The sequence below is a fragment of the Strigops habroptila genome, chromosome 2 (genome assembly GCF_004027225.2).
Source record: "Strigops habroptila isolate Jane chromosome 2, bStrHab1.2.pri, whole genome shotgun sequence".
Lineage (NCBI taxonomy): Eukaryota > Metazoa > Chordata > Aves > Psittaciformes > Psittacidae > Strigops > Strigops habroptila.
In genome coordinates, this window is record NC_044278.2 from 27,358,289 (window position 1) to 27,383,245 (window position 24,957).

General features: G+C 37.9%; 2 protein-coding genes across 11 annotated transcripts; one reads left to right on the top strand and one right to left on the bottom strand.

Annotated features, from left to right (window-relative positions):
• RWDD2B (RWD domain containing 2B) lies at positions 1 to 3,595 on the bottom strand. 3 transcript variants are annotated; one of them, XM_030477875.1, is made up of 5 exons: positions 3,540 to 3,595; positions 2,655 to 2,873; positions 2,505 to 2,572; positions 1,435 to 1,800; positions 1 to 740 (listed from the first exon to the last, which is right to left on the bottom strand). In XM_030477875.1, the coding sequence occupies exons 2-5, from the start codon at positions 2,859 to 2,861 to the stop codon at positions 503 to 505; spliced, it is 879 nt and encodes a 292-aa protein (XP_030333735.1). In that variant the 5' UTR covers positions 2,862 to 2,873; positions 3,540 to 3,595; the 3' UTR covers positions 1 to 502. The 3 variants fall into 3 exon arrangements, with proteins under 3 accessions (XP_030333735.1, XP_030333734.1, XP_030333736.1); XM_030477874.1 differs by lacking the exon at positions 3,540 to 3,595 and adding an exon at positions 3,049 to 3,343; XM_030477876.1 differs by lacking the exon at positions 3,540 to 3,595 and adding an exon at positions 3,019 to 3,343.
• USP16 (ubiquitin specific peptidase 16) lies at positions 3,325 to 24,256 on the top strand. Of its 8 annotated transcripts, none has more exons than XM_030477862.1 (18): positions 3,325 to 3,459; positions 5,498 to 5,596; positions 8,132 to 8,310; positions 8,960 to 9,063; positions 11,467 to 11,570; positions 13,373 to 13,554; positions 14,631 to 14,723; positions 15,412 to 15,542; positions 15,893 to 15,980; positions 16,836 to 16,914; positions 17,784 to 17,875; positions 18,254 to 18,310; positions 19,453 to 19,620; positions 20,598 to 21,267; positions 21,966 to 22,057; positions 23,252 to 23,338; positions 23,647 to 23,803; positions 23,913 to 24,256. In XM_030477862.1, the coding sequence occupies exons 2-18, from the start codon at positions 5,536 to 5,538 to the stop codon at positions 24,035 to 24,037; spliced, it is 2,469 nt and encodes an 822-aa protein (XP_030333722.1). In that variant the 5' UTR covers positions 3,325 to 3,459; positions 5,498 to 5,535; the 3' UTR covers positions 24,038 to 24,256. The 8 variants fall into 8 exon arrangements, with proteins under 8 accessions (XP_030333722.1, XP_030333724.1, XP_030333725.1 ...); XM_030477864.1 differs by having other exon boundaries at positions 3,350 to 3,459; positions 13,376 to 13,554; positions 23,913 to 24,245; XM_030477863.1 differs by lacking the exon at positions 3,325 to 3,459 and adding an exon at positions 3,630 to 3,725 and having other exon boundaries at positions 23,913 to 24,245.
• The last annotated feature ends 701 nt before the right edge of the window (positions 24,257 to 24,957 follow it).

A 24,957-nucleotide genomic window follows, 5' to 3' on the forward strand; every position in this document is an offset into this window, starting at 1 on the left:
GGTTTTGTTTGTTTGTTTTTTTTAATAAAATGTTAATATCATGGCTCAATATACTTCCAGATAGAAAGCAGAATAGAAGATTGTTACAAAAAAGTTTTCATGTAGTGTATGTAAACAGCAACAAATAATACAAACAATTCCTCTCCTGAGATACCCATATTTCACTTTTGTCTCTTCTTATTCATGTATTCGTTCACCACAATTACATCTATTCATTCACCTATAATTCTGTAACAGCCCGGTAGCTCATCAAATGGATTTTCTTTCCCTGTAATTAGGTATGTACTCTAAACATCAGAAAGTGTAATAAAGCAGTCATTTAGTAATTTTCATTATTCAGCATCTCACTGCATATTTGTTTTCATTGAAAACTAGATTCATAGTATAAACCACAAATTATTAATTCCCTGTCTGATCAACTCCTGCAGAACAGCTAAGGAATCTGTTACGAAGATTAACTTAAAAACATAGGTGCTTGGACCAGTGGTGATTGTCAACGCCTTCAATGCCCTTCAACCCCAAAGTACATTTGAAAGATGTCAGCACATCCTTTTTCTTCTAAAAACCGATACAGCTGCCCCAAATCCATATGATTGCCTCTGGCACCATGTGCATCAAAACATTTTTCTTCCAAAGTGGAGAACTTTCTTTGTTTCTGAATCTCAGCATGTCCTCCACCTTCCAAAGAAACATCTTCTCTGTGCCGAATGAGAATTCTTTTCCATGTTAATCTTCTCACTCTGAAAGAAATTGGAGAAATATGAATCTGCCTATGAAATAAAGACTATTTTAAAATACTATGAAATAGCTATTATCACAGAAGTCAACAAATTCCATTTGCACCTGTATCTTCACAGAGATAGTGATTCCCTGGCTGGCCATAGAAACACTACTCACATGCAAACACTTCCATAGCAGGAACTTGTTTCTTTGTATTGCCTTAGGATTCAAAAACCTTAATGTTATTGTTCACAAAATAATTGATGAAGATGTGGTTTCAGCTTTAGTGCTCACTTCTGCCTTGCCTGTGCTATGAATTCTCATATTCTTGTACTCTCTTGCTGTTCCAATCAAATGACAACGTTCATTTAGTCTGCACCACCCAGAAATATAAATGATGGGAGCAGAATAAAACACAAATGCAGAGCAATATAACAACACACATATCTAATGCAACTAGCGTACTGCAGTCCATTGCTATACAAGTGAAATACAGAGGAAGATAAAACAGAAATAAATAGGCATTGTGTGGTACTAGCAGCTTTGATTTCTGCAACGAACACTACAGCGGATATTCAGAGTTGGAAATACATTACGACAAGTATACGTTATGATACGCACACATCCTTTGCAGACCTTCACATGCCACATATACAACATGAAAAATGTAATATTCTAACTACTAATGACATTTAAGAACAAAGGAAAACTAACCTTGACCAGAACTCTTCACAACTACTTTGTAGACCTTCTACACAAACAACACCTGGTTTCCCCGGCATGCAAAACCCTGACAGAGAGAGCTCCTTGGCCCAGTCAATAATATTCTTTCTTTTTTGCTTGTTGTAAATGTGATGACTATAGATCCACAGTCGAGTGAATGTGATGACTTCCGACTGAGCGGCATTTGATGTTGTCACCGAGGAAGATGAAAGCTCCTTGTCAATGTAAGCAGCTGCATGGTCTTTAACCCATTCCCTTGCACTCAACATGCAGGGCTCACCACTGCAGTTTTGCATCAAATATGTTTTTAGATCTGAGTTCAGGTGAAGCTGCTGAGAGCGGCTCAGTAACGATGACCTAAAGAAAAATATAAATGTGGTTGTAATACGCTTACAATTTAGCATGTTTTTCCAACAGTTTTACTTCAAGCTGCTACGAAAACCCAGGCTGCATCTAGATGGTATACACTTACTATTATTTAAGTCATATTAGCTATGAAAAGGTCTTCATCAGTATTTAATCAGTGTACTAACTCTTTGAGTTCACATATAATACTACAAATCTGTAAATCAAAATCAAGGAAAATGTACTTGAAAAGTCAGCATGGTGGCTGAACTGACTTCCTGCAATATGCAGGGCTACTTCTTTAAACAGGTATGTTCCAATAAAAAAAAACAAAACAGAAGCCTGGGAGAGACAGCATTTTGACAAGGGAAGAATAAGACCAAGTAAATTTTTACTCCCTTGATTAGTGCTAATCCTTGCCAAAATGGACAACAGTCTCTCTTCTTGAGCATCAAATCTATGAACAGTATCTACATGTAGCCCCTCTGTACAGATGATGGCACTCCTCCACGCTTTTCCTATTTTTCTCACTCACTTGTTGAGGACACCAGAGAAATCACATCCTTGTAGATTGTTTTTCTCCAACATTGTGGTCCTTCTGGCTTAATTTGACAGTAAACTTCCAAAAAGGGACTGCCTTTTCCTTTTATAACTGTATCTATGTAGTACACCATAGCTTCTAAATGTTTTTGTTACCTGTACTTTTAATGCCATACCTGACAGTAATTTCTGGTAGAACAGCTGGATATTTAAACGGTAAAGCACAGGCCATAGAGAATTCCACCTAAAAAACAAATAAGCAGGTGTTCAGATCAAGTAAACCCTAAAACCTCACAAAATAAAAATAAAATACATGTTTACCATACCACAGGGGCATTAGAGACCTCTGGCTTTACGTTCAGTATAAACTGAACTTTTGAAGATGGCATCTCTGCAGACTCATTTTCAACATAGTGTTTTAGCTCTGCTACAGCCAGCTGGTCAGTCACAACGAACTCTTCCTCATAAGGAAACATGCTAGAGAGTAAATCTAATTCTGAAATTTGCATCTCAGCTTCTTCTCGGTTAGTCATTTCTGTTGACTCCTAAGCAAAGAGGAAATGAAGGAAGAAAATAAGGACTTCAATACGGGACAAAGTTCATTAACTAACCCTACCAAGTATTAATCTTTATAACCAAGCCTTTCGAAACTAGCTCACACATGCAAGCAGTTTAGGAGCACGAACGCACTCTGTGACAGCCCGCGAGGTTTCCACAGACCTGAGACGAGGCAGGATGCGGTGCTGTGCCAACAAATACATTTCCCTCTCGCAAGGCCACACTCCTGGAGCGGAGCCGTCTCTGCTGCTGTGACGGCCGCAGAGAGCTGGACGTTACCGCCCGAGCCGCAGCCAACGCCCCCCAGCACCCATAGCTCACCCGGGCGGAGGCGAGCGAACAGGGGGACGGGAGGCGTGAGGTACTTGCGCATGCGCAGACACGTCCCCATCCCGGTTCCCTCACTGCCCTCCCATCCCGCCGTATCCTCACGGCCCCACAATGCAACACGCCGGAAGCGCGTATGGCAGCTGGTGACGGTTGCCCAACCGCCTGCAGGATGAGGTGAAGCTGTTGGGCTGCCCCGAGACGGAGCCATGCACCACCGAGCCGTTCATCCCGAGGCACCGGCAGGTGAGGGATGGAAGCGCCCCGCTCCTGCTGCCGCGCTCCTATCGCCTCGGCCGCCTGCCTTCCCCCGGCACGGAACTCACTCCTCCAGCGTTCCGCAGCGTCCGCTCCGGGCCGGGACGCTCGACTCTTCCTATTGGCTGCGGCGCCTGTCAGTGCTGGCACAGGAGGCGGGCGCAGGCCAATCGGAAGCAGACGGGGCGGTGCAGCGCGGAGGGGTGCGCGGCGGTGGGCACGGGGTGCACGTGGGCGGCGCGGCCCGGTGCGCGGTGAGTGGGGTGAAGTGTGTGTGTGGGGGGTGCCCCGGGGACCGGCCCGTGGCGGGGGGACGGGACTAGCGGGACCAGGGCGCACCTGCTTCCCGCCGCGGCGGCTGTCCCGGCTGACCCCGGGACAGGGAGCGTTGGCTCCCCGCTGGTGTCTGGCGCGGCCTCGGCGGCCCGGCCAGCCTCTTAGGCCAGGCGCTTGTCGCGCCCCGGTGTTTTGCCGGGCGTTTGCACACCGCTCTGTCTTACAAAAAAACCATCCCCAAAACACCCGAACTGTCGTTTTACTTCTCTGGCTGCTGGCTCTGTAGCACTTTTCCTTGTGCGGGCTGTTCCGTGCAAAAGGCTGGCGAGGAGCCTGTCAGACAAGTTCATCCGGAGATGGTGTGGGTTAAACCAACAGCTACATGTGTTGATACTGCCCTGGCCTCCTGGAAAGAGCAAAGTCGATTTGGAAGGGATTTTGACGGTTTAGAGTTGTTCGTATAAGATCAAATGTAGATTTTGGCAGAAAAACGTGCTGGTGGGTTGGAGGAGTTCGTTGGATGAGCTGTCTTTTTTTATTTTTATTTTTTTTCTGAACAAATTGAATGCTAAGTTGTAAAAATTAATAATTCTACTCTTCATGATGTGGCTGCCTGCCTGTCATTTCACAATGGGGTAACCTGTCCTAAAAGTGTGCTTCGAAAAGGTTTTTCACACAAAAAGTCCTCTGTGCCTTGTCTGACAACTTGAATGGTGTGTGAATGCTCCGGCAGAGAATCCTCCCCTAACAGCTATCATGCCTAAGCTCTTCCCAGCTCGGTTTCTCTCAGTTTCTCTTGGGCTGGCTTGATTTTTAGTTTGTGACAGCTCCGCGCAGGCAGCTGTTCTGAGTCCAAGGTAAGAAATGGTTTTGAAAGGACGAGTGTTATACAAGTCAGATTTAGTGCTGTGCTAACATGTTTACGCAAAGGGTGGGCAGCAGGGTTAGGCCAACCTGCGAAGACTGTGTAAGGCTACAGAGACCTGATTTTGAACCCATTTAGGTTGCGTGTTTTCATTGTATAGCATATGTTGGTTTTTAAGTTTACCTGATGTTTTTGAATGTTATTCTGAGAGTTAAGGCACAGACCTCATGGGGCTACAGACTAGAAGCTAAAAATATTTGAAGGCAAGTACTAGGCTTGGAACTCTGTAGTGATAGATTGCTCTTCTTTGGAAGGGTCTACAGGCATACTGAATAACAGACCCCATCTGAAGTATTTGGTTGATATGTTGGGAAGGTGATGATAAATCTCCCCCAGTGGAAAAAATTGAAAAATTTCAGCTCCCATTGTGTGTATATTTTCAAGTATGTTTGAGTATTAGTGTGTGTCAGACTTCATCAAAGACAGAAGGGATTTGCAGTAAAGAAAACTGAAATATTGTAATTGCAAATAACTTAGGATTTAATTGGGACAAACCCAATTCTTTTGCCTGTTATTAGTTAGTTAAAATACAAGTCCTAAAGGTTTATGGCATTTTTGATGCTTAAGTTTCCCATCTATTATATAATGCTTTTGATTTAAGGTTTTAAATCATTTCGCTTTTATAGTTCACACTGTGATCTTGCTTATACAGCAATTACATTTGTTTCATGTTAAAGTATGGTTAATTTATTTTCTTTTGAAAAGTCAAAATAAAACAAGTTAATTCACCTCAAGGAACATCTTGGCCATAGAAATTTTGTATTGTTTAGCACTGAACAAGTAAAACCAAAGCCTATTTTCTAATTTACTGTTTTTCTTTGCTAGGTCACTGTTCCATGTAAGAAAAATTACAGACTACGAATATGGGAAAGAAACGCATCAAAGGCAAAACTGCACAGTCTGATGAGTCTCCAGATACGCTGGGTGTGTTTCCTCTGAAAAGTCTGTGGTCCTAATGTTTGTTTTAACCTCAAAGAGGGCTTGAAAACTCATTAATATTAGAAGGCCTTTAGGTTAGTCACTGGCTTTGAAGTCTCATTTACAAAGTATAGGTTTGTATGATTGAAACTGGACTACCAAGAAACAGTGTTGCTACTTAGATAAGTATGCTACAAAATAATAATAATAATCCTGTCTTGAAAATCAGGATTATTTTCTGGTTTTCAATAAACTCTGACACACAGTTCTTTACTCATACACAGATGGTATAAAATTCCTCAGAATATAAGGGGTTTGCAGAGTCAGCTGCTAAACTGGTTGTGATAGGTTTAAGTAGCATTTTCCTAATGAAGATTTTGTTGCAGAAGGTTCTTGCTTCAGCAAAAAAGATTGTGATTACACGTTTCTGTGAAACCATTTGTGTTTACACTAGCAACTAGCTTAGTACTGGCCCTGGACGTCTCAGCTCTCAAGTCATGGTGCTTCTTGTCTAAAACCTCTTTCTCATCCTCGCCTTCTGTTCCTGATCCCAAATTCATGTTACCCTTCTAGCTCTACTGGATCTCACCCCTGTGTTGAAATTTCATGATCTTTTTTACCCTGGTTATTCTAGCTCTTAATTTTGCTTGTGCTGTGTAGTATTCTCTTCTACCACCTTTTCGGGTTGGGTCACAGATTGTGTCTTGCCCATCCTTTTTGTTGATCCTGACTGGGCAAACTAGTTGAGCCATGCTAATTAGAGGGCGCTTACAGTTTTAGCTAGGAGGCTTGGTGTGATGGCCTGTCTATTTTAAATTCAAGTCTATTCTACTTTGGTTTCCTGGTTGTCTTGGTCGTGTGGTACCTTCTGTCTTTTTAGCTTCTTTTGTCTTTTCTTCCTGAAATCAAGGTCAATGTCTGCTGTGAGTCTTCCAGCAAAGAAATCGATTATGGTGCATTTGCTGATGGTGTCTCACTTCTTTGGCTAAAAATAGGCTGGTTTACCCTGACAAAGTCCTGTAAAATCACAAATGTAAACTAAGACTGATCAGTGTAAATAATTCCACTGTAATAGTAGTGGCAATAAACAAAAGGTTTGTTTAAAAAGACAGTTTTGAAGTTGTAGATGAAGCTTGTAGGTTGTTTTTTGTTTGTTTGTTTTAAAGGCTTAAAAAGTGCATCTAAATATCTGTATTTGGCTGTTATTGGCTTGCACTTGTACTCTGGTAAAATCCTATATTCTTGGACAGAAATAGAACTGTAGGTACAAAACTTTTTACCAGTTTCAGCTCATGCTAAGAGAAGTTTGCTGTCCTGAGGCCATAATGTTGGATATGATCCCCGACAAAGATAGATTCAGAGCTGTTTATGGTATCTGAGCAATAAAAATACCTCTGTAGCAAAGGACTTATGACAGTTGAATTATGTAAGCAGCTATGTAATTCTTCTCAATAATAGTTTCACAAAAACGTGATTTTATTTTTTTTTTTTAACGTATTAAGTACATACAGCATTTTCTTTTTTCATGTTTGGTTTTTTCTGACTTTTGAGGTAACTGCACTGTCAGATATTTGACCCTGTATTTGCAAATTTAGACACTTGTTAACTGCAAATAGTGAAGAGTTGTAGGCCGATGATGCTAAATGTCTTAGAAACATGCACAAGAGAAAAAAAGGGGGAGGGATTAAAATGTGTTACCTTTTTTTTTTTTTTTTAAATGATTTTTTTGTTTGTTTGTTTTATTTGGGAGATCTTGAATCAGTTTGCATATGCATTGTTTGTCAATTGCAGTTTCTCTGTTCATGACTTAATCTTACAGCTTCTCTTCATACAAGTGCAGGGTAACCAGCAATCTTAAAAATTAACCAAAGAAGAAATAAGGTAATTAGACTCCTGATAGTGGCTCTTAGCAACATATGTCTGTTCTCAGTGCAACCATTGTTAGCAGAGTGTGGTTAAATAGATGGAGTTCACACCAGGTCCAGAAGCTGCAGCTCCAAGTAAGGGTTGGTATTGTAGTGTGAAGTGATAATGGTACAGGCAGGATGACTCTGCCATTTGTTTCTACCATAGTCTGCTGTATAATTTCACTGATGCAGCTCAGCTAGAAGCGTAACCTCCATAACCTCCACTTTATAGGCCAGCCAGTTGCCGCCTTGGTGACTGGGAACCATGGCAGTGGGCTGTGGCTGCGTCTTGGGTGGTGTGTGAATCATAAGGCCACAATAATAGAAGCCCACAGCCTGGCACAGTAGGTAGGTTTTTACGCAGAAGTTTTGTCAACAACTCTTGGCTAAATGTAGGTTTGAGTGATAAATATTCTTTTTTTTTTTTTCTTTTTTTTTTGTAGTTTAGGATGCAGTAACAATATCCCTGTATGTGAATGGAGTTAATGAAGGGTTTCTTTCTGCTGTATCTGCTAAATTGTCAGTGTTTCTTTGACTCTGTAAAGGCTATCCTAGCTTCTGGATTGCTGCCTGTGTCTTTGACATTTGCCTTTGTTATGATACCTACAACCTTCTTGTGCTTTTTGTTTTGTAGAACCTGTGTGCAAGCATATTCGTAAAGGATTAGAACAAGGTCATCTGAAAAAGGCGCTGCTGAATGTGGAATGGCATGTTTGTCAGGACTGCAAGGCAGATAATAAGATACAAGAGAAGTCTGAGGAGGAGACCAATGAAAGCCCTTCAATATGGTTATGTCTAAAATGTGGCCACAGGGTATCTCTTGTTTTGTTGTTAATTTGTCTTAATATCTTTCAGTGCCTCATAATATAGTGGAACAAGAGAGCTTCTAATTCAACTCTTGTATAATTTTTTTTTTTTTAATTATTTTAAAGGTGGTGCTGCATAAATGATTTTATGTACTGTAGTGTCATTCAAGAATGTCTGCTCTGAATTGGAAATGAATTACTTAGAAGCTTGGCACAAAGGCATTTAGCAGGCTTAAGGCTAAAACACCATCTTGAGGACTTGTTTTCTTAGAAAGTCCAAATTATTTTGCTAATAAAATAAAAATTTCTGTTAATGTTCCTAATTTGTGATTCTTACAATAAGATCTTATGCTCACATTAGTTTAGTAAACTTAGAACTCTGCATGCTGAAGAGGTTTTTGTTCTGTACCATTCTTCAAGCTGTTCAAATTGGAATTTGTAAATTAAATGTTCTGTCCCTGAGCAACTTCATAGCTATTCTGCACTCATTTCTCTCTGCAGAAATAAGTGTCTTAAAACAGAGACCTGTCTATCCTAAATAGTTTAACGTGATTAAACAGTTTTCGTTTTAATACTTTGTTTATACTCTGACTTTATCTATGTTTCATTGATACATGATCACTGGATTTTGTGACACCTGGTTATCAACATTATAGGGCTGTGGCAGAAATTCTCCAGAACAGCATGCTTTAAAGCATTATGAAACGCCAAGATCAGATCCCCATTGTTTGGTTCTCAGTTTGGACAACTGGAGTGTGTGGTGAGTTTGTCAGGCAACAGTTACAAGTCATAGCTAGAGGGCAACAGAGGCTGGGATATAATTTGTTTTCTTTTCTTTGTGAATTCTAGGATTTACCTCTAGATAGGTATAAAGCATTTCCACACACAAAGTTCTCAGCAGTCTTTGCTGGGATTTGCTGAATAAATACTACTTTCTGGTAAAATTCGTAACTAGAAATTTTTTGTAATTGAAGTTGAAATTGACCAACTAGTAAATGCTGCTTTTGCTTGGTCAGAATACTGACACATGGAAACCAATGTTGATATGTAGCTCTAAATCTTAACTTTCAGTTTTGGGAGAAGCTCCTTTCTCATGCGCAGTTAGTGACAAACTTATTTTCTCAATAAGTGTGACTTCTTAATACTGTATGTGTAGTTAAAAAGCACAACTGTAGAATTACAAGATGCTACTGGATCAATCGATAGAAAATGCGTCTCCCTGGTACTATTTCTTTCTCTGAAAAGTAATAGTGCATTACTACATAAGGGGGAACCTTAATTTTCTAAATAGTGCTATACGCAAATACTGTGCCTGACATAGAGTTTTCATTTTGCTTAGTACCCTTTTTTTAAAACTCATTATTTGTCACTATGTTCATTTTCATAGAATTTTTTTTTTATATAACATTATCTTTTTACTTGATCATATTTTAGCACTTTATGTGTGATGATCAATATTTTTATTGAACTCTGGAATGGAAATAGACATTATTAATTGCATGTATTACTAATGAATTAGTGAACTTTTTATTTAAATTGGTGTTAAAAATATGGTTTAGAAGTGCTTTATTTTCTCTTTTCTAAAACTTAGTTTTTAAATCTAAGTGCTTGTGGCTGAGAGGAAGTTGTTGAAAAAAGTTGGTTTGCTTCTCAAATTTCTTGGTTGTACAAACTTGCACAAGAAATTATTCAGTGATTGATACATTGGTATAAATTATTGTTATAAATCAAACCTGCAGTCAAGAATTGTATTTTACAGTGGGCCTGGTATATAAAAGCAAAAGCAGTTTTCATCAGAATTTATTAATGCTATGAATGTATGAATCTTTCTATGGTGTGTATGCATTTGTGGTTGAAATTGGCATTTAAATAATACCTGTAAACAGTTAAAAGAAATGTTTTGAACTTGGAGAGAAAGAGGAGAGTTCTAGTAGTTCATTAAGTTCGGCTGTTTTGGGTTTACAACAAGTGCTATTGTATGCATGTTCACTAGTGGTATGGCATAGCAGTTGGATCTACTTATGTTTCTTCCCCCTACCAGTCAAACAGCCATCACTGGAAAAAAACCCAAACTTTTTCCAATCCCTTGATTCCTTCAAGGTTACCTGCAAAATTTTTTGACAGATAAAAGGTTATGATGTCAAAATTACCCATGGAAATAACTATCCTTTATTACTCCAGGAGTAAGAATGCCTATTTTTCTAATTAACCAGACAGACAATAAATATATAATCAGGGATCCAAAAGAGACAATTTTTTTACTATGACATGAAGAAATGTGAAGACTGCAGCTAATTTCAGGGATTCTGGAGATTCAGGGAAGCACTTTGCTGCAGACTTCTACGGCTTTTAATGTCAGAAAATAGTCTGATTTATGGTAATCCTGAAATCTGCTAAATGCATTTGTGCCTAAGAACTGTAATTGGTGTGTTTCAAAGTGCAGCTGTATTTGCAATGTCTTCAAACCTTTTGCCACCTCTTCAAAGAGCTGATTGGGCAGAACTGTAAAAATCAGTACATGCGACTCTCCTTCAGCTGTATGTGTTCTGGAAGAATTTTACTCAAGCCTTTATCACTGCAGCTTCTCTCATAATTTTGTTTTAAACAGACTAGTGTCCTAACCATGCAATTTCTTGCTCACAAAGAGACAAATAGGTTTGTATCAGCAATGGAAGAGCAAATAAAAGTGTGCAGGGCTAATGGAGGACAACAATTTATTTCTTATCCAATTTAAATAAAATTAAATACTTGCTTGGCTAGAATACTCATAATATTTTTCCATGCCATAACAATGTAAGTAATTTCCTTTAGGGTCTGATATCTTAGTTTGTTGATTTTGGCAGAATTTTCCCTGTATTTATTTTTTCTTGCAACAAGCAAGAACAACAAGCTGTGCTTGTTTCTAAGCACAGCTTTTAAGAATCTAATTTATACTTGTAAATCATAGCCTCCAGTCACTGAAATAATTTAGTAAAGATAATTTTTAAACTTTATTTTCTTGATCAGAAATAGATCGAACTCTTCTCCAAGACTTCTAAATCTTAAAATAAATCTTGTAATTTTGTGTAATGAATTGCATCAAACAAGCAAATAGTTTAGGAATTTTAAACAATAGGAAAAAAATAGGATTAATTCTCTTTCTTTTCTGGGGCGGCGGAGACAGGTGCTACATATGTGATAATGAAGTTCCATACAGTACTTCAAGCCGATTGGGCCAGACTGTGGATTATATTAGAAAACAAGCTTGCATTGGCTCATCACATACAGGTAAGTATTTGTAGTATGCATACAGCAAATCAGAAAGTCCCTTAAATGTAGGAGACACTACTAAATCCAGAATGTACACTAAATTAGATTTAACTTTTGGAGCACCTTGTAGTTAAAGTTAAAAGCTAATTTCTTCTTCTTTTTTTCTTTTCCCTCCTGTGTCAGAATTCTGATAGCATAAGTACAGTTCTAACCTATGGGCCTAATTGGACCGGGATTTTGCTCAGTGTTTGCTAAACTTTTACAGACCAGAAATACAGAAATAGGAGGGGAAAAAAAATTTTACTATGACTTTTTTTTTTTTTTAATGTGTTGCTCAGTTGTTCTATGAGTAAGGAATTGACTTTCAGTACTTAGAAGTGCTGTGTTTATTCATCATTGCTTAGTCTGTCTTGAGATTTGAAGGATACTTAGAGTGTTTAAAAGTATTTTTGTAGGTATTTGTGAATGTATCAGCTGGAATGACTGCCTCCAGCTGTTGCAGCACATTTCCTAGTGAAAAGTGTATACAAGAGGATTTGTCTGCTGGATCTGTACATTTAGAACAGGTAGCTGCAGTGCCTTCAGAATTCTCCTAAAACAGCATGTTCAGCCTGCAGTCTATCTGTAAAACATGGTTGTTTAAAAGGAAACAAACCCAGCAAAATCTCTCACTTTCCACAATGGCAAAACTGGTTTTGTGCAAGGCATTTCCACTAGAAAACCTGGAAGAATTTGCATATCAAAATAAATGTTATAACTCATCGCTATCAAAAATAACACATTTGGGTGAAATTGTAGCCCCCTTGGGAAATAGATCACAACCATCCAGCAATGCCAAGTGGCTGTCTCCAAATATTTGTTCAGGAAGCAGCTGAGTTTTTCCCACAGGGAACAGAATCTTTGAGTGATTTTGGTCAGTCTTGTCCAGATGTATAGTTTTTCTACACTTAATATCCTTGACCTTCATATTGGTTGCCAAAATTCTCCTTTTCAAGTTTGAACTGGAAAACAAATGAATACCTGGTTGCAGTTGTTTCAGGTGTTCTATCTGTTGTTGTCCATCCATCTGTTTCTTGCCCATCTGCAAAGACTGTATTGTCTGTTGCCCTTGCTTTCTCTGAGCTCGTGTTACTTTATTTTAAAGTTAGTCTTGGCTCACAGCTTTTTTTGTCAGAAACTGAATCAATAGTAGACTGCCAAACTGGCAGAACCAGTGTGGGCATTATTCTGAAAATTAACCAGAATTCCTTCATGGTTTTATTATGGTTATTGAAATTTTGAACTAGGCACCGAAGTAATTTTAGGGAAGATATCTTTAATGGGTCTTAAAGAATATAAACCTTCTAGTTTCATCTGTTCAGGTTCACGAAATGAACATGAGAGTGCTTTCACAGTGGGAGGCCTGTGCATTTCATTTCAGACAGTCAAAAGGGATATTATCTCAAATGCCATCATGTTGGATGTTGTATAAAGCCCTAACATACATGGTTTTGCAACAGGAATTAAATTTCAGATAACACATGCAGAGTTTCAGAGATTGATGGTATGAATGGCTTGTGGGCCAAGTGGCATGTTTAAATTGCATGCTGATCTGAAATGACATTTCAGGGGTTTGTTGATATTTTTGTTTGGTTGGTTTATTTTTCAACTCCTGTTACCTAGATAGTTTAAGAACCTACGTCAGTAGCTTAACACAATTAGAGAATTAATTATATGTTTAAGTTTTAAACGTTGTAAATTGCTGATGCCTGTATTTTTGTTTCCTAGCCCATTTGCTGTTACTGGATAATATGTGGTATGTTTTTTCTTTATTGTTTCAGTAGAAAAGCAACAAGAGAAAAAAGAATTTGAAAATAAAAAAGTAGAAAAAGACAGTAAAAATGAGCAAGAAAAAGAAGTCTCGCTTAAAGAAGAGAATTCTAATTCAAGTACTAACTCAGAAGTGACTGTGAAGGGACTTAGTAACTTGGGGAATACATGCTTCTTTAATGCAGTGATGCAGGTATGGTAGTTATTGCTGGTCTTAAAAAAAAAAAAAAAAAAACACAAAACAAACACCCCCCCCCCCCCAAACCCCAACAACAAACAAGCCAAACCTTTTAATAGCCAAAAAAACAACAAAAACAAACCCCACAACCAAAACCAACAAAAAACCCCCAAAGCCAATCAGCCCACAACTCCTCTGCCACCAGTATTTTACAGTGACACAATTAAAATGCGATTTTTTTTATCTGCCAAGAATGATGGGTTCTTTCTAAAAATAGTGTGTTGGCCCAGAGAAATGCAGAGAAATGGAGTTGCAGGTTCAGGCTTGCTGTAAGGGAAAATATAACAAACTGCCTTATCTTTGAGGGACAGCATCTTTTGGTGTTGTAGACTGAGCATGCCAACTTCTTGATTTATTAAAAAAATAGTCTGGCACATTGCCCTTGCTGACCTCTTAGAATATAAGAGATTAATACCCGAAGACTGTGGGTGTTTACTGAAACACAAATGTTTCTCTCGGCAACAAGAAATCAAACAAAAGTAAATATTAACAGGATGAGCATATTGCATTGCTGTCTCGTGTGTCTTGCTTAGCTAAGCAGTGTTTGGATATAATAAGCTTGCTCTTTTATGTATATTACAACTTGCATGTAATCTTGTGCTCTTTGGCTTTTGATACTGAAGCTTTACTCAAAATTCCTACTCGCAGGTTTTAGTAAACAGTTTGTTTTATTTTTAGACATGTTTTAAACCAAGCAGATATACACACTGCATTTTACCTTTTGATTTTTAGAAACAGACACTAGGAAATAGACTGTCAGAAGATCAGTCTGTAGAAGAATTTAAGGTTTCTGCAATCTAAAATAATTCAGAAAGAACACCTGGAAGTCCCATTAACTGTATGGAATGCACATTTAACTCTTGGACACCATTAGAATTTCCAGAGTGATAGTTACCACTCTAAGTTCTGTGTTTGGGAAAAATAAATTGCTACTAATCTGGTTGCTGCCAGTTCCATGACTATAGTGGAACTCAACTGCTCTTCCTCTTGTTCCGAGTTACCAATCTTTTTCCTTCTTTTACATTCTACAGAATTTATCACAAACTCCAGTCCTGAGGGAGCTGCTTAAGGAAGCTAAAATGCCTGGCACAACAGTTAAAATCGAGTCACCTGAGTTATCCATGGTATATATGCTTTGACTTCCATAGTGTTTCTTCCCACCTTTGGAGTCTGTTAAAGAATCAAGCAGCACTCATCTCTGGATTTTAAATCTGTTTCAGCTAAATAATAACAAGATTAAGATATAAAATCAGTGGGAACTTCACCGTTGACTTCCATAAACTGCTTCTGAAGTCCACAGGGGTCTTTCATTCAAAGTGAAAGAGCAGTGATTCATTACTGTAGCTATTAGTTGTCAGTTGTTAGTACTTACATTATTATTATGTTATTTAAAGGGTGAAAATGTGTAACTTTTGCCATAGTGTCACTTGTCTAAATACAAAATAGGAAACTAGAGGATGTCTGCAGTGGTAACTGAAATAACACACCTGTCATTACAGTTAGGGATTTGGAAGGGAAAGATGAGTTGCGCATTTTAAGGAATTGTTGGGGTTTTTTTTCCTAATAAGAGCAAGAAATCCAGAGTTGCAACTAAGCAGTAAATAATTAATGATTCTTAGCCCAGTGTTTTGTTGTCACCTCATGAGAAACCATCTATTGATTGTTTTTATTAGGTTAACTTACTGCCATTTTGGAGGGTTTGTTTATAATAATGTTTTCAAGTGCTGAAGCATTTAGGTAAGGAAAACTTACTCCAGAAGGATCTGTCAACAAATTAAGGCAAAACAACTTTGTTGCTTTTCTTTAAAACAGGAACCTCAGCTGATAAAACTAGATCAGCCAGGTCCTTTGACGTTAGCCATGTATCAGTTCCTGACAGAAATGCAAGAGACAAAAAGAGGGGTCATCACTCCTAAGGAACTTTTTGCTCAGGTTTGTAAAAAGTGAGTATCTTTACAATTGCATGTCACAGTGAGTATGAGAAAAGTTAGCTATTTAAAAAGACAGTTTTTTCCCTTTTTTTTCTTGAGCTCACATCATAGCCTGTAAAATTTGTATAATATGTAACAAGTTTTGAAAGAAGAGGATAAAAAGCAAAATATAAATGAAGAGAAGTAAAATCAAAGATTATCAGTGACACTGACAATATTTTTAGAAAACACCACATGGAGAAATTTGTTGCTTTTATATATATACATACATGCTTGAGACTTTGTCCTTTTGTGTCTGATGTGAATTGTTTTTACTTTGTCCAAGTTCAGTTATACTTTACAACCATTGTTTCACTTAACAGAGCAATACGATTTAAAGGTTATCAGCAGCAAGACAGTCATGAATTGCTTCGTTACTTACTTGATGGAATGAGAGCAGAAGAAGTGCAAGTGAGTGCTAATTTCATAGTTGCACAAACCCTTGTTTTTCATGCCACAGACCAAGGCTTTCCCCTCTGCTGAGAGGAGAAAGAACGTTCTTTTTGAGATAAGTCACTCTCTGAGAGTCGTTTGTGCTGCCCATAGCACGCACTTCAAGCAGATGAGCAACAAACCTGTAGAACCGGGCAGCCTCTAAGCAGTGCGGTTGTGAAGGAGCAACCATGGGTATTACTATTTTCATTTAACAAAATTATTCAAAGAGGGAAGTTTGTGGCCTGTATCACTTGCATATATTGCATGCGTTGTTTAGGTTTCTAAGGTAATGATATTTTCTGCCATTCTGCAAGGCAGTGTACTGATTATTCTCTATGCTCAAGTCAAGTAGAAAGGTTCCGTTTTGCTTGCTTTAAAGGTCTTTGGTTAATTCAGCACTACTAATACAAATGTCTATTGTCCTTCAGAAATAGATTGACTTGTCCAAAATTTCTACAGAAAAGCATGGTATATGTGTACTCGCCCTAAAGAAATGTTCTTATTTCTTAATTTCTGAAATGCCTGAAAGTTCACTTAATTACTTAATTTGGGAAAGTATTTTATCCTTAGGCTTACTTTCTTACATACTAATTGCAACATTAGAGTTGCAAGCTTGTTTCTCAGTGGTGTGTTTTTTTTTTTTTTTTTTTTTTTATATCCACAGGAACTATTTTGTGTCTCTAGAGGCATTTGTGGTGTTTGTATTGATTCTCTGAATTGGCGATGATTAAATTTTTTTCCTCTATCTATCTGAAACGTTTTGTGAAATGAACTAGTTAACAGAATTAGTTTAGGAAATTTTACAGCATGTGTTTGTTTTGAAAATTTCAGCAAATAAGTGTTGGAATACTGAAGGCACTGACTGACTCTAACAAACAAAATGAAGAAGAAATTAAAAAGAAAATTAAAGGTAAAATGCATGTTCCTGATGTTGTGATAATTTAAAACCTTGTTTCATTGAAGTACCCAAAGTAACACTTATAGTGTCAACTAAAAGATGCATGTTTAATTGTACAACTTTATGGGATCTCTTGAATATGTGTGTCTCTAGAATATAGGGCTCAATAATGTTAAGTCTGTTTAAATGTCTTACCAAACTTGGTGGTGGTTCCTTGACAGTGTAAGAGAGAGTTGATTCTATAGACATTAGGCATTAAAATATGTTTGGGTAGTATTTAATTATTCAAATATTATCACGTGAATGTAATTATTTATTCAGTCCTAATAGTCTATTGGTACTTAACAGCAGTATCAAAAGGAAAGAACACTGAACAGAAGAATTTTTCAACTTTTCAACATCATTTAGGTTAGAAGATGAAGAGCAAGTTTAAATTCAGATTGTGTGCTACACTGAAAATACAGCTTGAGGAAATTGCTTTTGTTTTAGGGCACCTGTACTGACAAAAGTTGGTGCTTGGTTTTTAGGTTCAGATAGCTGGTGGAGTTAAGTCCTGAGAGAAAATGGGAACTCTTACTGGAATACAGTACTTCTGAGAAAATGAGGAAATGTGTTTGAGTTGAGAAAGTGGTAAAGGTGTTGGTTCAGTCAAGCTGTCTTCTGCAAATCTCTTTTCGCTCCCATTTCTTTGATATATGAAAGAATCTTAAGTTAAGAATCTTGCTGTATTTCTGGAGGAAACTAGAACAGACCAACACATTCCATCATACATTTTGTATATGTATTCACTTTTTTTTAAGGTGGTATGCCATAACTAAATTGGTTGTCAATATATTCAATGTAATATTATTAATTTTACTATATACTTTGTCAATTCTCAGAATATGAGAAGAAAAAGGGAATACAAAGTTTTGTGGATCGGATTTTTGGTGGAGAATTAACCAGTACGATTATGTGTGAGGAATGCAGAACCGTAAGTAAACTGTCTGCTTTGAATAGCCTAGGGTATAATTTTATGTAATCTGTAGGAGAACACCAAAATAACTATATGTAGAAATAAGTGAAACTAGAGAAGTTTGTTTCATTTAATGCACTTCTAAGAGTTGGCTAGCTACATGCTTTTCAAAGAGGAGCATGGTTTGGCTGGAATCTTTCTTCCCTTATGTTAGAAAGCTATATTTTAGTCATGGATAGCTGTTTGTGAAGGGAGATTAGCTGTGTTTTTATGTTTGTATGCGCTTGTGAAAACATGACTTAAATGCAAACAAGGCTATGTACAAATAAGCCTATTGACAGCAAGCCAGCCACTTCCAAACGAAATTAAATTGGACTTTTGAATATTCATTTAAAGGTATCCTTGGTCCATGAGTCTTTCCTTGATTTGTCGCTTCCTGTACTAGATGATCAGGTAAGAAATTGTATGTGCTTGCGTTTTTGCAGTAGTTTACATGAAAACACCTTTATTATATAATCAGTAGGGAATGAATCTATGCATATTTCTAAATGTCTCTTCTGAAAGTTAAAATTATAAGTTTGCCCAGAAGGATAGAAAATAAGATTTTTATGAGAGTCATTCCTGTAAGTTGTGGCTCATAAATGGTCTCTGGAAAATCTGATAGTCTGTTGGTAATTTTGCTGCTTTGTCAATTAATGTTTCTAATGTAGAGATTGGCTTAGGTAGTAATCTGGTATGTACCAATTTTGTCTCACTATTGTAGAAGACTGAGTTTCAAAAAACAATGCTTCCCAATTCATCTTCAGTGTTGTAAAACTGAACTAAATTGCATGACAATGATGGGTGCCACCAAGCAAGTGGTTGCTTGAGTGCCCCCTTTTTTTATCCATTTTTCTGTGCTGAATGCAGAAATACTTCTCATAATATTCAAGTTATTAAATAAAGTTGGGAGGATAGCATGTGATTACTTATTTGATCAGTAGTGATTTGTTTGATTTGATCTCTAGATATTCTTTGAGTATCTAGGCTTGATTTGCTTTGTATTTCATATTGATAATCTTTATATGTAATGTTTCAGATTTGCTATGTAGCACTGCTAACACAAAAGTTAAAGAGTAAATATTAAAATGAAACCCCCTCAACCAAAGGGATCGTATGTCTTCTGCAGCAAACAAATTTCATTGTAGCAGAAGCAAACAAATTCTGTGGCAGGCAGTTCAGCTGAAAATGTCTCTCGGCTTGTGTCAGATGTTACTGTTCAGTGCGTTTAGTGAGATTTACATCTGTTAGGGCCAAAGGTAGTGTTGCCCCTTTACAGGTTCAGAATTTGGCCCTTACTTTTTCATACTGTTTCATTCTGCAAGTCAGTGTTTCACATGGGCTCCCTCTGGAGTGAGACACCGCTTTTGTAAATATTAGGGTGGCATAAATGAGTTAGTTGTATGTTATAGACACTAAAATGCTTTCTCTTGAACTGAAAACTCAGATAACATCTCATCCCTAGAGTTTTCTTTTGAATACTGTTTTGTTATTTGGGACAGTAATATTTCTACTTCTGTGGTTGTTTTGTGGATTTTTGCATTTTTTTTTAATAGAAAGTAAAAAATACAAATGAGAGAAACATTAAGAAAAACAAAGAAAAGGAATCTGAAGATGAAGAGAACAAAAATGATGACTGTTACCTTAAGCAGAGAGATGAGCCCCCTGGTACAAGTAAGCACCTTCAGAAAAAAGCAAAGAAACAGGCCAAAAAACAAGCCAAGGTTGGTTTTGATCAGTATTTCACTTTTATTAATGAAGTGCTTGCAACTTTCAGTAAAACAAATTCTTTTTGCTTCCTCAAATTAGATGGAGGAGACAGCTTAGAATTTCTCCTCTGTAAAATGCACAACTGAAAAGACCAATTTTATCTACATCATTGCTATTAAGAAGTTACATACTCTGTTAAGAGTTGCTGTGCTATATGTAAGCTAATATCCAGAGGAATGTGGAATTTTGATGCTTGTATGAAGTAATTAATTTGTTTCAGACAGCTGTTCTCTAGTCACTGATTGCAAGAGTACTCACAAAACTATACCCTTTCTTATGTCTGTATTCTAAAGAGAATCACAAATGTATTTCGAAGATACTGTGTAACAGGGAACATTGGGAACTATATCACAGAATCGCAGAATGGTTTGGGTTGGAAGGGACCTTAAAGACCATCTAGTTCCACCCCCCTGTCATGGGCAGGGACACCTTCCACTAGACGAGGTTGCTCAAAGCCCTGTCCAACCTGGTCTCAAACACTGCCAGGGATGGGGCAGCTGTGACTTCTCTGGGCAACCTGTGCTAGTGCCTCACCACCCTCATCGTGAAGAATTTGTTTCTAAATCTAATCTCAATCTCCCCTCTTCCAGTTTAAAGCCATTCCCCCTTGTCCTGTCACTACAGTCCCTTGTAAAAAAGTCCCTCTCCAGCTTTCTTCTAAGCCCCGTTTAGGTACTGGAAGGCTGTTATAAATGTCTCCCCAGAGCGTTCTCATCTCCAGGCTGAACAAGCCCAGCTCTCTTAGCCTGTCTGAGTGAGGATAAATTCAGTATATTAATCACCTCTGGTTATTAAATCACAGATTACTTTCCCACCCTGTGCATATATGGCATGCTACAAAATTTGTTAAAGGAATGGTAAGAAATGCTAGATATATTTTAAACTTGCTCTGATTTTTGTATTCTTCTATGTTACTTATTCAAATTTGCAGAGCCAACGCCGTCAGCAAAAACTTCAAGGAAAGGTGCTTCACTTGACAGATATCTGTGGAACTGAACAGCCAGAAAAAGATGTTGAATACAACCAAGAATCAGAGGCAGAAATTGACTCTGAAACACCTGATACGAAGCAAGAAGAGGAATCATCAAATGGTTGCAAAGATCACTGCTTAACTCAAAAAGACTTGAGTATACAGGGAAATAGTACAGAAGTTCAGAGCATGCATGAAAATACAGGAAAGCCAGAACAAGAGTGTATAGAAAAGGAGTCTCTCATGGATCTCCCTATGGAAGGCTTAGATTGTCCTGCAAAGTTAGTCAATGGACTTGACAATCTGTCTTTGAAAGATGAAGATTATGAAAATAATGAGGAAGAGCTTGCTACTGACTTTTCAAAACTACATTTGGGTGCCAGTGCTGAATCTGATATGAGTACATCAGATGACCTTCAAACTGTTCCCATCAAGACATGTGAAGTATTGACTGAAGATCCAGAAACAGCATTTCGTACTCTTGCAAACAGGGAAGATCTGAACCCAGAAGAAGGTTCTATCCATCACTGTTTGTATCAGTTTACCCGTAATGAAAAACTTACTGAGACCAATAAACTACTTTGTGATGTATGCACACAAAGACATTATGGACCAAAGAAGAACATAAAAAGTATGATAAATTATCTTTAAGAAAACAAATATTCTAAATATGTCCCTATCTGCTGCTTGAGCGGGTGAGGGAGTGGGGGGCAATGTCCCTGAAGTGGCATTGGTATAACTTTAACTTCGATCAGTGGAACTAGTATTCAGTGAGTAGGTTGTGAGAACCTCTTTTCATACAGATTAATACAAATAAGTTCTTAACTGAGTAGGATTACAAGCTCGGGTACAGACTACTCCAGGACTGAAAAAGAGGAGTGGGTTTGGATTTGGTGGGAGGGAAAGGGCATTGCAGTCTAAAAATTCATTATGTGGGTAAATGTAGGGAGTAGATACTTAGCAGGTAACTTTTTTTCCTGTTCTTTCCTTAAATATCAAAATTCTGCTGTGACAGTCATAGGGAAATCCTGTTGGTGTTTTCATGAAAGTCCGGTTAAAACTGCATGCAATTTCTGATGGTGAGAGTTTTAGAGAAGGGGGAAGAATTCATCCTGCTCATGCAGACTTTGCTTAGTAACTTGAGGGGTTACTCTTGTGATATGGGATCTGCAAGATGGCAGCTGTTGCACAGTTCCTCAGGTTAAGGGTGACTATTCAGTTTCTCACTTGTTGTAGTAGATGACATTAGAGCAGCCTAAATAGTGAAAATAAATTCTTGCTGTAACGTTTGTTTAGATTTTAATCATTGGTGGTTTTTCTTTTCTGCAGGTGAAAAATATGTTTATACTAATGCCAAAAAGCAGATGCTAATCTCTCTTGCTCCTCCAGTTTTAACTCTTCACTTAAAAAGGTTTCAACAGGTAAGTAGCAGGCTGATAACTGTAAAAATGTGTATGTACACAGTGTCAGTTTAATATGTATATACGCACATAATACTAGCTTAACTTAAATCTAATGTTAGCATATTTTCATATTAAGACTGTTTTGGTTTGGGGGTTTGTCATGGGTTTTTTTTTTCTTTTTTTCAATGTTCAGAAGGCACTGGTGTGCAGCATTGGTTTTTGTGGCCTTTGAGGAGCTGGGGTGTGTTTTCCCAAAAGAATATTCCATTAGTTACCTGGAAAACACTGTTTTATGAGCTTATTTGCAGTACATTCCCCACTGTTGTTACTGCTTACTGGATTAAGCAGTATTTTAGCATTAGTTGTTTCCTGCTACTGCAGCAGTTCAGTAGAGATAGAATAGGATCCCTTACTAAATGAGTGTAACAAATAAGTCCATAAAATTGGAGAGGTTACTGAGCCTTATGGGGTGAGGCGTGGAGAATGGAAAGCAATGCAACTTAAGTCTTATTTATAGACACCAAAGTAAAGTGGCTTACTTTTTTTCCAAGTTGTAGGAAAAATTGTAATTTAGGGCTTTAGGTTTTCAAGAAAGAAAGAGGAATGGGATGGAGATGGGAGACAGTATCGTCTCTTTGCTGTTCAGTATTTTGGTCAAAATACTTGAAAAATAAGGGAGGTAACTAAGTAGATGAAAAACAATTTCACAGAGAAAATAGAAAAGTGTAGCTTATTCCAAGAGACTGTGATATAATTAAGAAAATAACATTTGTCATCTTCTCCTTTTGTTTTTCTAGTTTGATACTGGAAGATTATTTGCATAAGGCAGGAGTAGAATTTACATCAGTTCTGATGGTATAAAATTAGATCCTCAGGCATATCACAATATCTGAGAAGCAAGAGATACCCTCGTAGTTACATAAGTGCATTAGAGCTGATTCTTTCTCCACTTTTGCTACCTTTAAGTTACCATAAGAGTGAGTTGAAGAACCATGTTAACTTGTGCTCCAGCGCAGCATGTAGGGGCAAGGAGGTGCTGCTGGGAAACCTTGGGCATTGGAGACAAAAAGAAGTGTTGCTTTTTCCCCCGATGTTGTGTGATGTAAACCTGATTTTGTATTGTTAAAACTTCAACCTGAAACATTTAGTAACTAAGCATGGTTTTAATACCTACATTTTAACATTATGGGGTTTTCCTCTACTTTGTTTAAGGCTGGATTTAATCTCCGGAAGGTTAACAGGCATATCAAGTTTCCAGAAGTGATAGACTTGGCTCCTTTCTGTACAGCTAAATGTAAAGTAAGTGGGAAAACAGTCAGATTCTCCTTTCCCATGTTCTAACAAGCTTTCATGATGAAGCTGGTTAGCAGAATCTTTGTAGAATGCTTGTCAAGCTTCAGTAATTTTGTGTGATAATACAGGGTAACTTGCAAATGCAGCTTGTACTTGAGTATGTCCATTGACCATATCTGTAGTGCTTGCATGAATCCGCAGTGACCAGCTTCCCTTTTGTCAGCAAACAGATGAAAGCAAAGTGAAGAGTTTACATTCTAGCCTTGCTTAAAACCCAGTACCTGACTGGCATACCTGAACTTTTGCTTTTATAGAATGTGGCTGAAGGGAATACAAAAGTACTGTACTCTCTCTATGGAGTTGTTGAACACAGTGGAACAATGAGGTCTGGGCACTACACTGCATATGCTAAAATGCGAAGTATGAACAACCATCTCTCTGATCTTGTCCTTCGAGGACAGTCTCCTCAAGGTAAGTAATTTGAAATATTTTACAAATTGTTTCTTACTGCAGAGCAGTACAGGATTGATTGCTTCAATTCTTCATTATAACTTTTACTCCTAAATTCTTCCTTTCACAGCTTTAGAAACTGAACCAGTAAAAGGGCAGTGGTTCCACATTAGCGATACCCACGTACAAGCTGTGCCTGCAGCGAAAGTGCTGAGCTCTCAAGCCTATCTCCTGTTCTATGAGCGACTCCTTTAACTCATCCAAGAAACCTTCTCATGTGGTGTGAGAGGTGGTCATCTTCAGGTGGTCTGAAAAAAGGCAGAGACTTGCAAATCATGGTCTTAACATGTTGTAGCTACTGTATACAACTGCAGGAATATACTTTATGCTTCTTAGACACACTGACAAGTGGTTAACTTATACTTTTTCCAGTGTTTTCACTACTTTTAAATAAAGGTCTTTTTCAAAATTACAGCGTTGAGCTTGTGTTGAGTAGTTTGTGCATTGGCACAGACAAGGAACCACTATTAGTTTCCTGTAAGTGCTATACATTTCAGTCAGAAGCTTTCACTTTAAAGGGGCCAGCTTCAATTTTAAACTACAGTTATCTTGGCTATCATCTGTTCTATGTGTATTTTAGAACTGAGTTCCAAGCTTAAGAAGCTGTTTCTTCCTACACATCTTAGGGCTTAGACAAATTCAGCATCAGCTCTTTTCCACTGTTGGTTATACCCAAGATAGGAGCCCTCAGTTTGCAAACTCTCTAGGAATTCTTTCACATGGGAACTTTCTGGTATTTTGGCAAGGCTCAGAGCTCAGGCCTCTCTCCCTTTTGCTACAGGCACTCCTTTTTGCACTGGGCAGGGGTAAGAAAAACTTAGTCCTGCAGTGACTTTTAACTGTAATGTTCTCTTCTCCACAGGCTAGGTTTCACATAAACAAAATCTTGGCCATGCTAGAGCAGCAGCTGCTTACATTCAGTGCATTTTTCACAACAACCTTACGTAAAGAAATGGGCAGTCTTATGTCTTCTTATTATCCTTACAGTCAGCAGCACGAGCACTTGTGCAGCTGACTGTATCAGTATGCCAATCCTTCTGAAAACTTGCTGAGTTTATTTTTTGGCCACACCAGCAACTGACTATAAAGCAAGCATTAGTGTAGCTGCTGCATGG

Coding starts and splice junctions, on each gene's coding strand:
- RWDD2B (XM_030477875.1), bottom strand. CDS start 2,861: ATGACTAACCGAGAAGAAGCTGAGATGCAAATTTCAGAATTAGATTTA. Junction 2,573..2,654: donor AGGTCTCTAATGCCCCTGTG/GTATGGTAAACA, acceptor TTTGTTTTTTAG/GTGGAATTCTCTATGGCCTG. Junction 1,801..2,504: donor CTACCAGAAATTACTGTCAG/GTATGGCATTAA, acceptor ATTTTTCTTTAG/GTCATCGTTACTGAGCCGCT.
- USP16 (XM_030477862.1), top strand. CDS start 5,536: ATGGGAAAGAAACGCATCAAAGGCAAAACTGCACAGTCTGATGAGTCT. Junction 8,311..8,959: donor GTCTAAAATGTGGCCACAGG/GTATCTCTTGTT, acceptor TCAACATTATAG/GGCTGTGGCAGAAATTCTCC. Junction 13,555..14,630: donor TCTTTAATGCAGTGATGCAG/GTATGGTAGTTA, acceptor TACATTCTACAG/AATTTATCACAAACTCCAGT.